Source organism: Mandrillus leucophaeus, unplaced genomic scaffold (assembly GCF_000951045.1).
Source record: "Mandrillus leucophaeus isolate KB7577 unplaced genomic scaffold, Mleu.le_1.0 Scaffold1117, whole genome shotgun sequence".
In the NCBI taxonomy this organism is placed as follows: Eukaryota; Metazoa; Chordata; class Mammalia; order Primates; family Cercopithecidae; genus Mandrillus; species Mandrillus leucophaeus.
In genome coordinates, this window is record NW_012099399.1 from 493,211 (window position 1) to 510,371 (window position 17,161).

At 34.0% G+C, this 17,161-nt stretch overlaps 1 protein-coding gene across 2 annotated transcripts in view; it reads right to left on the reverse strand.

Annotated features, from left to right (window-relative positions):
- The window catches only part of CPNE8 (copine VIII), a 247,008-nt gene that overhangs the window by 122,148 nt on the left and 107,699 nt on the right, over positions 1-17,161 (reverse strand). For both annotated transcript variants that reach the window (XM_011994105.1, XM_011994097.1), the window contains 2 exons: positions 10,715-10,778; positions 1,796-1,899 (listed from right to left, as the gene is read on the reverse strand). In XM_011994105.1, the coding sequence (XP_011849495.1) occupies positions 1,796-1,899; positions 10,715-10,778 (168 nt within the window). The remainder of the gene's footprint in view (positions 1-1,795; positions 1,900-10,714; positions 10,779-17,161) is intronic.

Sequence of the window (17,161 nt, forward strand, 5' to 3'; positions counted from 1 at the left end):
GCTATTTTAAGCCACAAAATGTTGGGGTTATTTATTTATTTATTTATTTTTGAGACAGAATCGCCCAGGCTGAGGTGCAGTGGCATGATCTCAGTTCACTGCAACCTCCGCCTCCCAGGTTCAAGCAATTCTCCTGCCTCAGCCTCCCAAGTAGCTGGGATTACAGGCGCCTGCCACCACGCCCGGCTAATTTTTTGTATTTTTAGTAGAGACGGGGTTTCACCATGTTGGCCAGGGTGGTCTCGATCTCTTGACCTTGTGATCCGCCACCTCTGCCTCCCAAAGTGCTGGGATTACAGGCGTGAGCCACCGCGCCTGGCCGTGAACATCATCATTTTTAGAAGCACAATACATTTTCTAATAAAAGTATCACTAGGAGAATTAGATGTGTGATAAAGTGAAATTTTATAATTGTACAACTAATCTTGATAAAGAAAACTAATAAGAATAAAAATAGAAAATTCAGGGACCAAGTAGTTCATAAGACCATTTTCATTCAAGAAATTCGGAATCATTCTTGAGATTTTCCTCTGTTTTTGAAATGCCTGGCAAATATTATTTTCTTCACTTTCTAACATTTTTCATATGAATAAAATTAGTGTTTAGATGCATATGACACTCTGACATTTTTACCACTGAAAAAGAAGGGAAATACACAAAATCTAACAGTATAACACAATAGCAAATATATCTAACAGTTGCTCAGTAGCTGCACCAGCATACATCTCCCAATAAGTAAATCATCATTTTAAACAGGCCAGTGCATTCACTTTGAATAGCAAACTTTCTATATCATGCAACATTTTATACTTATTAATAACACATTGTATAGTTTCATATATAAGAGTAAAATTTTTCTCATTCTATTTCCCTCATTTTTAATTTCCAAATAACATGTTCTCTTTAGCTGATATATTACACAGAGTTTAAAAAAACAAAAAAAATTAACTATAACATAATAATAATATTAGCTAATGCTTAAGTTCTTCTTATGTGTCAGAAAAACTTACAAACTTTTTTGTATAGTAACTAATTTAATCTGATCAACAACCCTGTCAGGTAGCTATGATTACTACCCCATTTTACAGGTGAGGAGAAAATGGAATCTCACATAGATTAAAAACTTGCCATAGTACTATAGCTATTAAGTAGCAAGGTTATTATTTAAATCTAGACAACAGAAATTAGCCATATTATTAACAACTAAACATTCTCACAAATACTAAGTACAATATGAATCACAAAAAACAAGTCAAATATATCTAATAGTAGAGCCATACATATTAAATTATGGTCTATAACTCATAAAGACATTCAAAATTTATAGAAACTAGTTTAATCATAACTGGCAAAAGTATTCAAATTACTAGAATATAATGAACATTTTTATTGAAAGTTAAACTCAGATATTATTGGGAAAAAAAACCCCATAAGCTCCACATCCTTCTCTAAGAAAAGGGTTTTGGTTCAAATCTATAACAAAATATATTTGTTTCAGCATTCAGGTTTTCACAAAATATAATTCTTCTAAACTATTTAGTCAATGTTATAATTGTATAATAAGTAAAGAGGAAATATTTCTCTGAAACTAGAAATGTTTCATTTTAAGTATCAGACAAAACATAAACTGTTTATAAAGTTGCACATTATTTTGAGATGCAAAAATCACATCAATTTTTAAAATCTTAAACTATTTTACTTCATTAATCCATTTAATGAGTTTCTCTGAGAAAAATAATTGTAATTCAAGTATCATCATTACCATATAGTTCAAATGCATAAAAGATAAATCTACCTGCCATCTTCATTACTTCGATAAAATACAAGAAAAGGATCTGATTTTCCAAAGAAGTCCTTCTTGTCCAATTTGTTTGCACAAAATTGCATCAAAACAGCATCCTAAAAGCAAAATTAATAAAATAGTTCAAGACTTGGGCTATAAATAACTGGCAACTGCAGATCACAAACAAGACTTGACAAGAAAACATATTTGCTATTTTAATGCAAATGGCCAAGTTAGGGAGAATCCCAGACAACATAAAATTGCTTTTTAAAGGGCTATATATAACTTTAAAAATTTTGCTGGTAATTTTTATTCTAGTTACAAAACTATTACTTTTCAAAAACTTTAATATTTTTCCCTTGAAAAGTGATATTAAGCTAGGTGACGCCAGGTACTCAATTTTATAATATAGGATCCTCATTCATATCTTCAGTTATGCAGGTACACATTTTTAGAACATAGTTAAACAAATTCCTGTTCATTAAAGAAATATTTACTAAGTTTCTACTACATATCTACTACGTATCAAATGTTAAGATGTATTAGATGATTAGATGGGGAATAAGAAAGATAAACACTGACCACATAGTTTATAATCTGGGGACAGGAAAGTTCCTTCTTAATCATATACAAGTGCACTATAACGAATCAGTAACTACATTTAAAAACTATTTTCTTCTATAACTTAAATTACAATTTGCATGTTAATTATTATGTCAAATAGATCATTTTCATCATTCCATGCACTCAAACACTCGCAGCTACATGATTTAAAGGAAAACAAGCTAGGGTATCATAACACATTATTGATAACCATTTTTAAAGTAGAAAATGTACTGTTATTTAAAATTAAAATAAATACTTTTGTGGGGTGTGTGTGTGTCTCGCAACAGCGAGACTGTGTTGCCGAGGCTGGAGAGCAGTGGCGCGATCTCCGCTCACTGCAAGCTCCGCCTCCCGGGTTCACGCCATTCTCCTGCCTCAGCCTCCGCAGTAGCTGGCACTACAGGCGCCCGCGACCAAGCCCGGCTAATTTTTTTGTATTTTTTTAGTAGAGACAGGGTTTCACCGTGTTAGCCAGGATGGTCTCTATCTCCTGACCTCGTGATCCGCCCACCTTGGCCTCCCAAAGTGCTGGGATTGCAGGCTTGTGTGTTTTTTAACCGAACAGGAAAGCTAAAAATGTTGGAAAGAGGTGAAGTGGCAAAGTAATTCAGATTAAACAAAGAGGTTACAACTTTGAATATTACTTGATAAAATGTTAACAGTGTCTAAAAAAGCATCTTATTCATCACTTCATCTTACAGAGTCCAGCAATACTTACTAAGTATACACCTAAATTTTTTAATTATTTCCTTTCAGTAATTCCAGAAGACTACACAAAACATGATGCTATCTTTATCATTCATTCATTCACTCATTTTCTTACTTAGCAAACATTTCTCAAGCATAGTCAAGCTGGAATCTAGGAATACGGTAACGAACAAAGCAGTATCTACCCTTGGAAAGGTCAGATTTCTTAATTTCCCATTTTCAAAATTATTGGTATAGTGTTATTTGATTTTACTTTTAGCATGATATGATAACTTCTATCAGAGGAACATTTATAACAGAGCAGGAAATACATCCTAGCAAGGTATAGTGACAACAGAGGTAAGGACAATATGGACATCATTATCACCTCAAACCTCTCAAGCATATCATGTTCTTTTTAAATTTGAGATTTAAAGATCAAAAAGTTCTATACTATCTATTATAGAAGCAGTGAAATACTCATTCTGGGTGATCAAATTATAAAATCAAGGGCAGCATTGAAAAGGACTAGCTGTTTGGTTTGGTTTGTTTATTTTGAATGCCCTTTCATTTCCATATATATTTAAATGCCCTTGGGAGAGAATGGCTTTCTAAGAACCTGGGGACATTCCAAGGACATTGTTCTTGCAGAAAAACAGTACACTTTAACACATTTCTCCCAAAGCACCTGGACCAAAACATAAACTTCCAAGAAACATTCTGTATACTTACAATGCATAATAGATAAATGAAATGTGTTTATTTCAAATGGATTGTGAATAAAACATCAGGGGTATATTATTTTAAAAGCATGAATTTTCATTGACTTACTGGTAAATGTAATACTAAATTTAATTTTTCAAATTATACTCCTTAGGGCTTGCAAAATGAGTAACTGATTCAAAATTAAGATTTATTTCAATGCAGAAAATTATATAACCTTAGGAAAAATAATGTTCTTGCAATTGCCCAGGTTAACAACTTAGCAGGGATTAAGTGGTACATTTGTATCAAGCACAAAATAAATCTTGTTTGAGAGGAAAAGTAGTTATATACTTTTAGAAATACACAAGCATCACTGCAAAGTTTTGTTTTGTTTTTATGCCTTATGCTTAATGTCACCTAACACATTTTTAAGACCTCTCTTTAATACTCCACATATAAGGAACATTCTATTGAATAAAGCCACTTGGATATTTCACAGACACTTCTAACATGTTCCAATCTGAACATCTAATGTCTATTCATAAACTTGCTTCTCCTATAATCTTCCCAGCTCAATTTGTAGCATTGTCATTCACTCAAGTGCCCAAGGAAGCCATCCTTGACTCTTCTCTTTTCCTGATCCTTTATCCAATCCACCACCAGTTGCACCATTTACCTCTGAAGTTTTGCTCAAATCTTTACTTTGGCTCTGCAGCCACCACCTCAGTCCAGTTCAATCTTATTTCTCAGCCAGACATGTTCAGCGACATTTATTCCTTACTTCCACTTCCATTCTTTGATGTATCTAATCCATTCTCCATCAGCAGACAGAGTAAGGTTCTTGAAACATGAAAAACTCATGTTGCTCACAACATAAAATGCTTTTAGGCTTTCCCTTGCATTTAGGAAAAATGCAGAACCGTTAACATGATCCGCAAAGGCCAACATCAAATAGGCTCTACCAGCCTTTTCCACCTTCATCTGGCAATGTTTTAGCTCAATCATCTCCCACTGCTCACCCCTGACCATCTCACGTCAGACCCACATGTGCCTTTCCCACCTCAGGAACTTACACAGCTGTGTCTGCTGGAATTCTTATCCTTGGGCTGGCAAATGATATTTCTTCTTTAGGTCTTAGCTTAAATGCCACTTTCTCAAAGAGGCCCAGTGATCCCCCCAAGGCTTAATAGAAATTATATCCCTACTGTACTCTCATAATATATTTGAATCACTTGGCACATGCCATGACATATATTACCTGAATAGTCAGCCGACTAATGTCTCTCTTTTCCACAAACTCTGTGTTCATTAAAAGCAAGGACCAGGGTTGGGGGTTGTGGTGTTGTGTTTTGTACTATTTTTTTCTTGCTCTTCTAAGCATTCACTCCAATGACATAATAACATTTTGTAAACACTGTTGAATCAATCAATAAAAATAAAAAAATTCTTTATGAAAAATTTTAAACTACTTTTAAAATACTACATAAAAGGCCAGACATAGTGGCTCATGCCTGTAACCCAAGCACTTAGGGAGGGCAAGGGGTACTTGGATCACTTGAGTCTGGGAGTTCAAGACCAGTCCGGATAACACAGCGAGACCACATTTCTACCAAAAAAAAAAAAAAAAAAAAAAAAAAATTAGCCAGGTGTGGTGGTGCATGCCTGTGGTCCCAGCTAGTAGGGAGACTGAGGTGGGAGAATCACTTGAGCCCAGGAGTTCAAAGCCTGCAGTGGGCCATAATTGTGCCACTGCACTTCAGCCTGGGCAATAGAGTAAGACCCTGTCTTTAAAAAAAAACCAAAAACTAAGTGAAGATACACTCCCACTATAACTTCTAAACTATGTTAGTTTTTATTGTGGCATTTAATTAAGTATAAAATTTGCATTTGAATAAAACTGTCTCAAAATTAATTGAGATAATTAGGATCATTACACTACAAATAAACATTTGTATAAATTTATGACCCATACATCTCTTTTTTTTTTTTTTTTTTTGAGACGGAGTCTCGCTCTGTCGCCCAGGCTGGAGTGCAGTGGTGCAATCTCGGCTCACTGCAAGCTCTGCCTCCCAGGTTCACGCCATTCTCCTGCCTCAGCCTCCCTCAGCCTCCTCTCCTGCCTAGCTGGGACCACAGGTGCCTGCCACCATGCCAGGCTAATTTTTTGTATTTGTAGTACAGACGGGGTTTCACCGTGTTAGCCAAGATGGTCTCGATCTCCTGACCTCGTGATCCGCCTGCCTTGGCCTCCCAAAGTGCTGGGATTACAAGCGTGAACCTGTACATCTCTTAAATGCTACCATTTCTTTCCTGTAGAGTATCCATCTAAAGGAAGTATTAATAATATTCACATTTTTAGAAGGAAACATAGAGCCTTGTGATACTGGCCTTGGATATTATTTATTGGATATGATACAAAAGCATAGGCCACAAAAGCAAAAATACACGTGGGACTGCATCAAACTACAAAGCTTCTGCTCAGCAAAGGAAACAATCCACGGAATGAAAAGGCAACCTACAGAATGGGAGAAAATATGCTGTGGTTGCTATGGCTTGTTTGTCCCCACCAAAGCTCATGTCGAAATCTAATCGCCAGTATGACAGTGCTGGGAGGTGGGGCCCCATGGAAGGTGTTTGGGTTATGGGTGCTGATCCCTCATGAATAGGTAGTTGCTGCTTTCACAGTCTTGAGTGAGACTGGATTAATTCTCTCAGAATGAGTTCATTCTTTTGAGAGTGGCTTTTTATAAAGCTGGGGTGCCCCTCAGGTTTCCCTATGTTCACAAATGTCTGCTTCCACTTTCACTTTCTCTGCCACATTGTGAAACACTATGAAAGTCCTTACCACAAGCCAGCACCATGCTCTTGAGCTTCTCACCTGGTGGAAGAGTGAGCTAAATAAACCTCTTTTTAAAAATAAATTACCTAGTCTCAGATATTCTGTTATAGCAACTCAAAATGGACTAAGATACTATATACCATATAAAGGTGAATTTCCAAAATATATAAGGAACTCCTACAAATCTTCAAAAATACTGCAAAAACTATAAATATATAAAAATGAAAAATAGAAAATCAACTCAATTTAAAAATGGGCTAAGAACCTGAATAAGCATATGTCTCAACATATGCTCAACATATGCTCAACATCACCAATCATCAGAGAAATGCAAATGCATACAAAAGATTAGCTCACACCTGTTAGAATGCCTACTATCAAAAAAGCAAACACAATGGGAAGTAGTATCAGTGAGGATGTAGAGAAAAGGAAACGCTTGTACACTGTTGGTAGGAATGCAATTAGTGCAGCCACTTTGGAAAATAGTAGGAGGTTCTTCAAAAATTAAAAGCAGCACTACCATATGATCCAGCAATCCCACTTCTGGGTATATGTACAAAGAAAGAGACTGAAATCAGTATCTTGAAGAGATATCTGAACTCCCATGTTCATTCTAGCATTATTCACAAATAAGTCAAGACATTGAAGCAAATGAAGTGTCTATCAACAGATGAATGGATACAGAAAATGCACATATATAATTTATACACACACACACACACATATATATATATAACAATCGAATATTATTCATCCTTAAAAAGGAAGAACATCTGTCCATTTGCAACAAGACAGATGAGCCTGGAAAACACTGTACAAGTGAAATAAGCCAGACACAAAAAGATAAATACTACATGTTGTAACTTACATGAGGATTCTAAAACAGTCAAAATTATAGAAGCAGGGAGTAGAATGATGGTTTCTAGGGACTGAGGGGAAGAAGAAACTGGAAGGTATTATCAAGGAGCACAAAATTTCAGGTATGCGAGATGAATAAGTCATAGAGATCTACTATATACAGTATGGTACCTATGGTTAACAATACTGTACTGTATATTTAAAAATCTGAGAGGGTAAACCTTATGCGGTTTATTATCACAAAAATATTAATTATAAATAAATAAGCAGGGTAGGAGGAATCATTGGAAGTGACTAACATATTTATGACATCGATTATATGGTGATGGTTTCATGGATATATACCTATCTCCAGACTCATCATGCTGTATACATTAAATATGTGCAGATATTTGTATGCCAATTATACCTAATAAACTGGTTTAAAAAATTGTCATATTACAAATGCATAAATTAAAGCTCCAACAATATAACCTCACTCAGCTAAACAGTGAAAAAGGCAAAACTAAAATGTAGGTGACCTGACTCCAAAGCCTATGTTCATTGCACAAGTTAATAACTGACAACTTGTTTTAAAGAAAAAAAGTATAAATTTTTATGATGTTGTAGGTGAATTAAAATGATTGCATTCAACATTGTAAATAATAATGCCCATACTTTTAATGTTCTCTAAAGCATAAATTTAAAAATCATTGATTCTTCTGAAGTAACTATGAACATTGCTTTGAGTACACTTGTGCATTCTACTATACTAACATAATAATGAAATACTATTTCAAGATTATTAATATTAATAATGATGCTGATGATCAATAAGGCTCTAGCCAAGAATTACGACACAGAAAACATAAGCTGAAGTTGCACCAAGATTTTAAACAATATTGATAAAAATATTAGATCTATAATTTCTAAGTATGAGAAATACGTGTTGACTCATTGAAAAAGAATTCCAGATGTTCTTGAATTAATTGTAAAAAAAGGGATAAAAATACCTACACCACTAAATGACACATTCCCTTTCATTTACCAGGGCCTGGTAAAAAAATTTTCCAGGCTCTTCCAACAAGAGACTAGAACTGAAAGTGGACGATATTTAGGATGCAGCCTGTCCATACCCAGCCTACGTCTTGGTATCTTGGTTCTATTTTGAAATATAACTGATAATACTGTATTCATGGCATAGTTACACAAAATATGCTCAATAAACTCAAGATTTTGACAAAATAGCATGTTAATATCACCATAAAGAACATGTATCTTATTGACTGTGAACTTCCTTTTTTCTTTCCTAATACAAAGCCTATATTATCTTAAACATTTACAAATTGAGACCAGAAGTATAAATGATGATCAGATAATATAATTTAAAAGAATCATTGTACCATTTTAACTAAAAAAAATAGGATGATAGGTAATATCTCTGCATTTAAATAATTATGCTATATTTTCTAAGGCATTGCTTAGTATATGCATACTACTTTTATGTACATTATAGTATCAAACTTAATGTTATGGTAGTAGTTGATTGTCAGGACTGGAAGATTTTTTTTTTTAAATAGTCTAGTGATTAGTTCATATATTTTTTTTTTTTGCCCTTCAAATATGAAAAGCAAAACTCAGAGTAAGTAGTCAAGTGTCTTGATCAGACAAAGTACAAATTAGTAGCAAAATCAAAACTTAACTTGAATCTGATAGTCTTTAACAGCATTATATGTGGGCATGTTTGGGTATTTTATAGATGACAAAACTGAGACTGATATGACCGTGACATGCCCAGGGGGACAAAGACAATGAGCACAACAATAGGAAGGCTTCAATTTACATGTTATTTTAAATGACTTAAATTCTAACATTAGTGTTTAATTATTTCCACTCACCTGTTATTATAGTTCCTATTGTTATCTCACTGTTCTACTCCCGCCCCCAGAATCCCATAGGTATGTAATCAGTTGTAATACCCAGTTTCTATCATTTGCTGACAAGTAATATCATATGATTCCCTGAGCATACTATCTCAGCTATCTGTCTGTCTATCTATCTATCTATCTATCTATCTATCTATCTATCTATCTATTGATCATCTATCTATCTATCTATCTATCTATTGATCATCTATCTATATTTGAGAGATATAATATATATACATATATATTTGAGACAGGGGCTTTCTCTGTTGCCCAGGCTGGAGTGTAGTGAAACAATAGCTCACGGCAGCCTTGAATTCCTGGACTCCAGTGATCCTCCCACCTTGGCCTCCCAAAGTGCTGAGATTACAGGCATGAGCCACCATGTCCTATCAGAAATGTATTATGTAAACAAGGCCACAGAATTTATCTAAAAGTTAAAAAGACAACTTCTTGAGATAATAAAATAAACTATGGCTCTCTCTATAAAAACTATGGGTCAGTGTCAAAGTGTTAAGCTTTTCTTAGTTTGGGTGAGTTTCTGTTCCTACGATCAAGCAGCAATTAAAAATAAAGGGCACTAGAGGTAATCTAGGGAAAATTTATTTCCTCTGGAAATACCAATTCCCAGAGATCTGTTGGCCCACATTAAACAGACAATATTGACTTCAGATTCAGCTGGCCATCGTTACTTTCAGTGTGGAGTGTCATAGTTATCTTCCCATTTCTTGACAACAGTGAAATCATTAAACATGAGTCAATGAGCATCAGCAAATCACAACTAAAAGTAACAATCTTCTAAAACTACAGAGTATGCACTCTATGCAGTCATACTGCTAGATGGAGTGGCAGCTGATCCTTTCTTCAAATGTGGACTTCCCAAGCTAACAAGAGATGGAAGTAATATAAATTCTGAATTAATTAAATTAGAAAAATTGGGGAAAGTATGTTATACAAATGGGGTAAATGCAAATGTCAAGAAATATTCCTTCAGGATTACACACAAATCTTCAAAAGTTTTACAGTAATTGAACTGATTGCTATAACGGATGATTCCTTATACTAATGCTTAAAAAGCAGTATTGATATTAGGTGTTATTTTAATACTTTCAATTCCTTAAAAGATTATTAAAATAATTGATTATACTTTTCGGACTATGAAATACAGTCTCTCTGGTCATAGGGCTAAGTATCTAAAATGATATTTCATGGATTATAAAATTGTATAACATTTTTGCTACAATTACTTAAAAATTAATTAGTTAAGTACAATTTTAGATACAGCATTTGAAGTATGGAAGTGTTTTCTAAACAAAAGAAATATTTACTTACCCTGCAACAGTTTAATTCCTCTGCTGTAAGTATGATTGTACCACATTTCTTCCCTGGAATTCCTCTGAAACAACAAAAATATATTTGTGTACATTAATATGTTATATTAATACTATATAATATAAATTTATATATCATATTTATTTTTATGTAATCTAATAAAGAGCATATAATAATAAGATGGCTCTTCCCTAACGAAATATAGTTTGAGTAGCTGGGATTATAGACCTGGCTAAATTTTGTATTTTTTTTTTAGTAGAGATGGGGTTTCGCCATGTTGGCTAAGTTGGTCTCAAACTCCTGACCTATGGTGATCTGCTCCCCTCGGCCTCCCAAACTGCCGGGATTACAGGCGTGAGCTACCATACCCGGCCCTCAATGAGGCTAAACTTTTAACATAACTTTAAACATGTCGATCCTCTCAAGAATCTTCAATATTCCATATTGTCTAATATGTAATATAATGTAATAGTTATGCATCACCTAATTATGTTTCAATAAACAACAGATTGCATATACACTGGTGTCCCCATAACATTATAATGGAGCTGAAAACTTTCTACTGCCTAATGATATAATATCTTAGCACACAGCATTACTCACGTGTTGGTGTGATGCTGGTGCAAATAAATCTACTGTGCTGCCAGTCATACAAACTAGGTATGTACAGTCCATAATACTTGGCAATGATAGTAAACATCAAATATGTTACTGTTTATGTATTTTCTATACTATATTTTTTATCATTATTTCTAAGTGTATTTCTTCTACACATACAAAAATAAAAAAAAGCTAACTGTAAAAACAGCCTCACTTAGGTCCTGCAGATATTCCAAAAGAAGGCACTGTTATCACAGGAGACAACCGCTCCATGCATGGTATTGCTCTTGAAGGTCTTCCGGGGGACAAGATGTGGAGGTGGAAGACAGGGATACTGAGGATCTTGACCCTGGGTAGGCCTAGGTAAATGTGTAAGTTTGTGTCTTCATTTTTAACAAAAAACATTTAAAAAGTAAAAATAAATCAATTAATAACTTAAAAATAGAAAAAAAGATTATTGAATAAGGACATAAAGAAAGAAAATATTTTTGTACAGCTGTACAAAGTGTTTATGTTCTAGATAAGTGTTATTATTAAAAATTTTTTTTTAAGTTTAAAATATTTTAAAGTAAAAACATTATAGTAAGTTAAGGTTATTACTGAAGAAAGAAAAATAGTTGTAAATACACTTAGTGCAACCTAACTATACAGTGTTTATAAAGTCTACAGTAGTATAATGTCCCAGGCCTTCATATTCACTCATCGCTCACTCAGACTCACCCGGAGCAACTTCCATTTCCGTAAGCTCCATTCATGGTACGTATCCTACACAGGTATACCATTTTATAACTTTTATATAATGTTTTTACTGTGTCTCTTCTATGTTTACTTACGTTTAGATACACAAATACTGATGTTACAACTGCCTAGAGTATTCAGTGAGGTAACATGCTGTACACATTTGTAGCCTAGGAACAAGAAGTTATACCATATAGCCTAGGTATGTGGTAGGCTAGACCAGGGGTCTGCAACCCCAGGGCTGCAGAGCAGGAGGTGAGCGGCAGACACCAGCAAGCTGAGCCTCATCTGTATTTACAGCTGCTCCCCATCCTTGGCATTACTACTTGAGCTCTGCCTCTTGTCAGATCAGCAGCAGCATTAGATTCTCATAGGAGCCTGAACCCTATTGTGAACTGTGAGGGACCTAAGTAGTATACACTTCCTATGAGAATCTAATGCCTGATGATCTGTCACTGTCTCCCATCACTCCCAGATGGGACCATCTAGTTGCAGGAAAACAAGCTCAGGTTCCCACTGATTCTACATTATGGTGAGTTGTATAATTATTTCATTATAATATAATAATAATAGAAATAAAGTGCACAATAAATGTAATGGACTTGAATCATCCCGAAACTACCCCCAAACCCCCAGTGCAGGGAAAAATTATCTTCCACAAAACTGCTCCTTGGTACCAAAAAGGGTCGGGGACTGCTGGGTTAGACCATCTAGGTTTGTATAAGTACAGTCTATGATGGTTGCACAACAATGAAATCATCTAAGGAAGCATTTCTCAGAACATATCCCTGTTGTTAAGTAGTGCATGACTATAGAACAAAATGTTCTCATGGTTTCTAAGTTTTCTACTATGTTATTAAAACCTATATAAAACCCTGGGTTTCACTGTTCCCTATCCTTTCATCAATTTGGTGACATTTTGTGCTTATTTCTTCTTTGTGTTCACTCCCATGCCTTGACATATTATAGCTTGTTAACTGTTCCCTATTTTGCCTCAAACTTGCCATATCCCCAGATGAAGTTCCATTTGTTCCAAGAAAATCTTATCCTAGGCAACCTTACACAAAGCTCAGCCTTTTCTGCATTCCTATTGATGTTAAAGTCAATACTGTAAGGTTTAGCACTTAATTATTCCTTAACTGCTAAAAGCACAAATTGTTAACCTTTCTTTTCTCAAGTTGATTACATTTTCTATAAGATCAATATTCATGATATAAAGCTCTTGTAAGCACAGAGTTAAATGTCTGTGTACAGCACGTGTTTAGTCTATAGATAAGTATGTAATATACAGTTGTCCATTGCTTAAGGCTTATTTCCACATGTATTTACTCTTAACTATGGTAATTACACATGTCAAGATCTTCCATTTTCCCTAGGTCCTTATGACTAAGGACTCAATTAACATTGCACATTTTGTCTCATATTACTACATTATCATTTTCAGCATCCTTCCAGCTTCTTTAATCAGTTAATTTTTCTAATCCAGCTGTACCTTTCTCTTCTTTCTATTTGTGAACTATGAGTTTAATACTTTCAGCATTTTGGAAAACCAAACACCCCAACTGAGCATAAACCTGAACACACTTCAAAATGCTGAATAAAATATGCAATGATCTTTATAAATGCTCAGATAACTTTGCAAGAAAGTAAGGACCAATCAGAAGCTGAAAGTAAAGGCAGAAAGATAAGCAGAACTGAACATTGGAGAACTTGATCTTAGGCTTCTGATTTTTATGGTTACCTAGGACATAAAAATTAGAAAAACAAGAGGAGGTGGGACTCACAAGGTGGGAAATTCAATAAACAGCCAATCCACAGCATAAAGCTTATATCTCATTAACTAGATTGCCTGATTGTAGCATGAGTTATATATATAAACATTCACTCTATGGGCCTAAAAAATAAATCACTGCCTTAAAACGTGGTGATGAATGAAAGAGAAAAAAATGTGTCCTAATAATTTAAGTTCAATTAGGCTTGCTGCCTTAACTGACATCACTTGAGTAGTTACCAAAACTTCAAACCAAGAATTACATTTAATTCAAGCGACCACGGTTGCCTAGTAAATGCATATCCTCTCTACAAAAGTTTCCCTTCAAATGAAATCTCAAAATATCTCATATTTAAAGTTTTAAAAGTAAACATGAAGCTCGTCTTACAATATAAAAAAATACACAAGAAAAAATGCACCCATCATGAGTTAGAATCTCCAAAACAACAGGTTGCAGAATCAAACACAGATTTAGAATGTTGTAAATATTATGAATAGTACACAAAATATAAGTATTTGTAATATATTTAAAATGTAAAGAGGAAATGGACATATGGTTAACTAGCAAAGGATTATAAAAAATAAGCAAGGATATTTGGAACAGAATAGGGAGCCCAGAAGTAAATCCAAGCTGTCATTGCCAGTGCCAATGTCCAGGCACTCTTCCCCTATGTTCTCTTCCAGGAGTTTTATTGTTTCTGGTCTTATGTTTGGGACTTTTACCCATTTTGAGTTGATTTCTGCGTATGGTGTAAAGTAAGGGTCCAATTTAATTCTTTTGCATGCTGTAGTCCAGTTTTCTCAGAACCATTTATTAAAGGGACTATCTGCTTCCCATCCTATCCTCCTGGTGCCCCTGTGAAAAATTAGTTGACTATATATGTTTGGATTAGACAAAGGAGAAGACAGAATCAGTGAACTGAAAGAAAGATATAAATAAATTATCCATAATGCAGCATGGAGAAGCAGACATGGAAACTATTATGAAGAGGTTTGGAGTCACAGAACACAAAGGTAAAAGGTCTAATATATGTTTAATCAGAGTTCCAGTAGAGGAAGGACTAAATAGAGCAGATGCAATATTTGAAGAAATAATGGCTGGGAAACTTTTAGAAATGGTGAAACACCTCAATTTCCAGATTCAGAAAGCTCAATGAATCCCAAGCAGCCTAAGGAAAAATAAATGTATACTTGGGGACATGATAGGAGCAGGGAAAAACATGAGAGATGAAGAATGTACCTCCAGAGGAACCAGAGAGAAAAGACAGATGATCTACAAAGATTAAACTAAGAGCTGACTACTTGGAAGCAACACTGGAAACTGAAAGATAATTCAAACAATATCTTCAATGGTTTGAAACAAAATAATTCTAAATATAAGATTGTAAACAGTAAAGATATATTCTAAGAACAAGCATAAACTACAGATATTTTGAAACAAATAAGAAACAAATATATTTATACCCAAGAATCTTTGCTTGAGAAGTTTCTAAAAAATGGGTTTCAAATTGAAGGAAATGATCACAGATGGGAGATCTAAGAAGAAAAAAGAAAGAATGAGAGAAGCCAAGGAAATACTAAATATGAGTTAACCTTAAATCAGCGACATTAATGTTAAAAACTAAAATAACAAATACGAATGATAATGATAGCATTAACCAGCAAGGTGATAATTTAAGTTAAAGCCTTCTCATGGTCTCTTATTGTTCAGGAAGAAATTAAATATGCTGAAAAATAGAATTTCATAAAAAATGAGTAAATATGTTTAAAAACTTCAAAGAAACTACAATTATTTAAGTACTTTATAATTTCAACTTTAGAAAAGAAAATTTTTGAAATTTTGTTTCTAAAATGCAATCAGTTCAAAAGGAACTAAGACTAAAGAAAGAATGGGGCAGATGAGGAACACTAAGTAGGTGACAGAAATAAACCTAGAGGAATAGTTACTGATATAACTGTAAATGAACTAGATGCTCCAGATTAAATGCAAATATTGTATGAATTATATAAAAATTAAATTCAGCCATTAACTATTCAAAATAGGTATCAAAATTTGATTCAAAAAATTCAAAAGAAAAGAATGGAAGGATAGCTCAGAGAAAAATAACTAATTCTAATGAAAATCACTGTACCTACATTAATAGCATTCATACAGATTTTAAATTGAACAGGTTTGCAAGAAATAGTTATTGTGTAATGACAAAACATTCAATTAATTGGGAAGATAAAGTAATCTCAATACTGCATGCACCTACTATTATAGCTCCAAAATACATAAAGCAAAATTGATACAACTACAAAAAGATAAATATACCATTATGTTGAACAATTTCATGGCAAACACCCTTGGCAAGGTGATCAAGGTTAATATCACCAGTGATAAGTCATATTAATATATATTCCTGATAAGATATAAGGAGAAAGACACTTCAACTCCTGTGGCCTTCTCCCCAAATCCTTAACTCCAATCTAACCATAAGAAAAACATCACACAAACACAAATTTAGGGACATTCTACAAAGAATCTAATACTTCTTCAAAACTATCAAGGTCATACAAAACAAGGAAAGACTAAGAAATTGTAACATATCAGATCAAAAGAAAGTGTATATACTGAAATGAATTCTGAATGAATTCTGGAATATAAAAAGAACATTAGTGAAACAATGAGTGAAATTCAAGTAAAGTTTGAAATTTAGCTAATAGTAATATATGCATCACTGTTGTCTTTCTAGTTGTGACAAATGTATTAAATACCACGATACCACAAGATGTTAATGTTAGAGGAAACTAGTATGACAGGAATACAGGAACTTTCTGTACTATTGTAACTTTTCTATAAACATAAAACTATTCTAAAATACGAAGTTTATTGAAACAATGCAAGATCAATAAAAGACAAAGACAGGCTAAGAAACTATTTCAGGTTAAAAGAGACTAGAATTAAAATGACTAATCTCAATTACAATTCTTCATTAAATTTTAGAAGAGGGAAATATATCTATAATGACATTATTGCTACAATGTTGAAATGTGAGTGAAGAGTAGATTAGATAGTATTGTATCATTATGAAGTTTCCTGATTTTGATCATCATATTGTGGTTGTGTAAAAGAAGATTCTCATTAAGAAATTCACTCTCGATCTGACCTCGTGATCCGCCTGCCTAGGCCTCCCAAAGTGCTGGGATTACAGGCGTGAGCCACCACACCCAGCCGGGAAAACTGGCTAGCCCCATGTAGAAAGCTAAAACTGGATCCCTTCCTTACACCTTATACAAAAATTAATTCAAGATGGATTAAAGACTTAAATGTTAGACCTAAAACCATAAAAACCCTA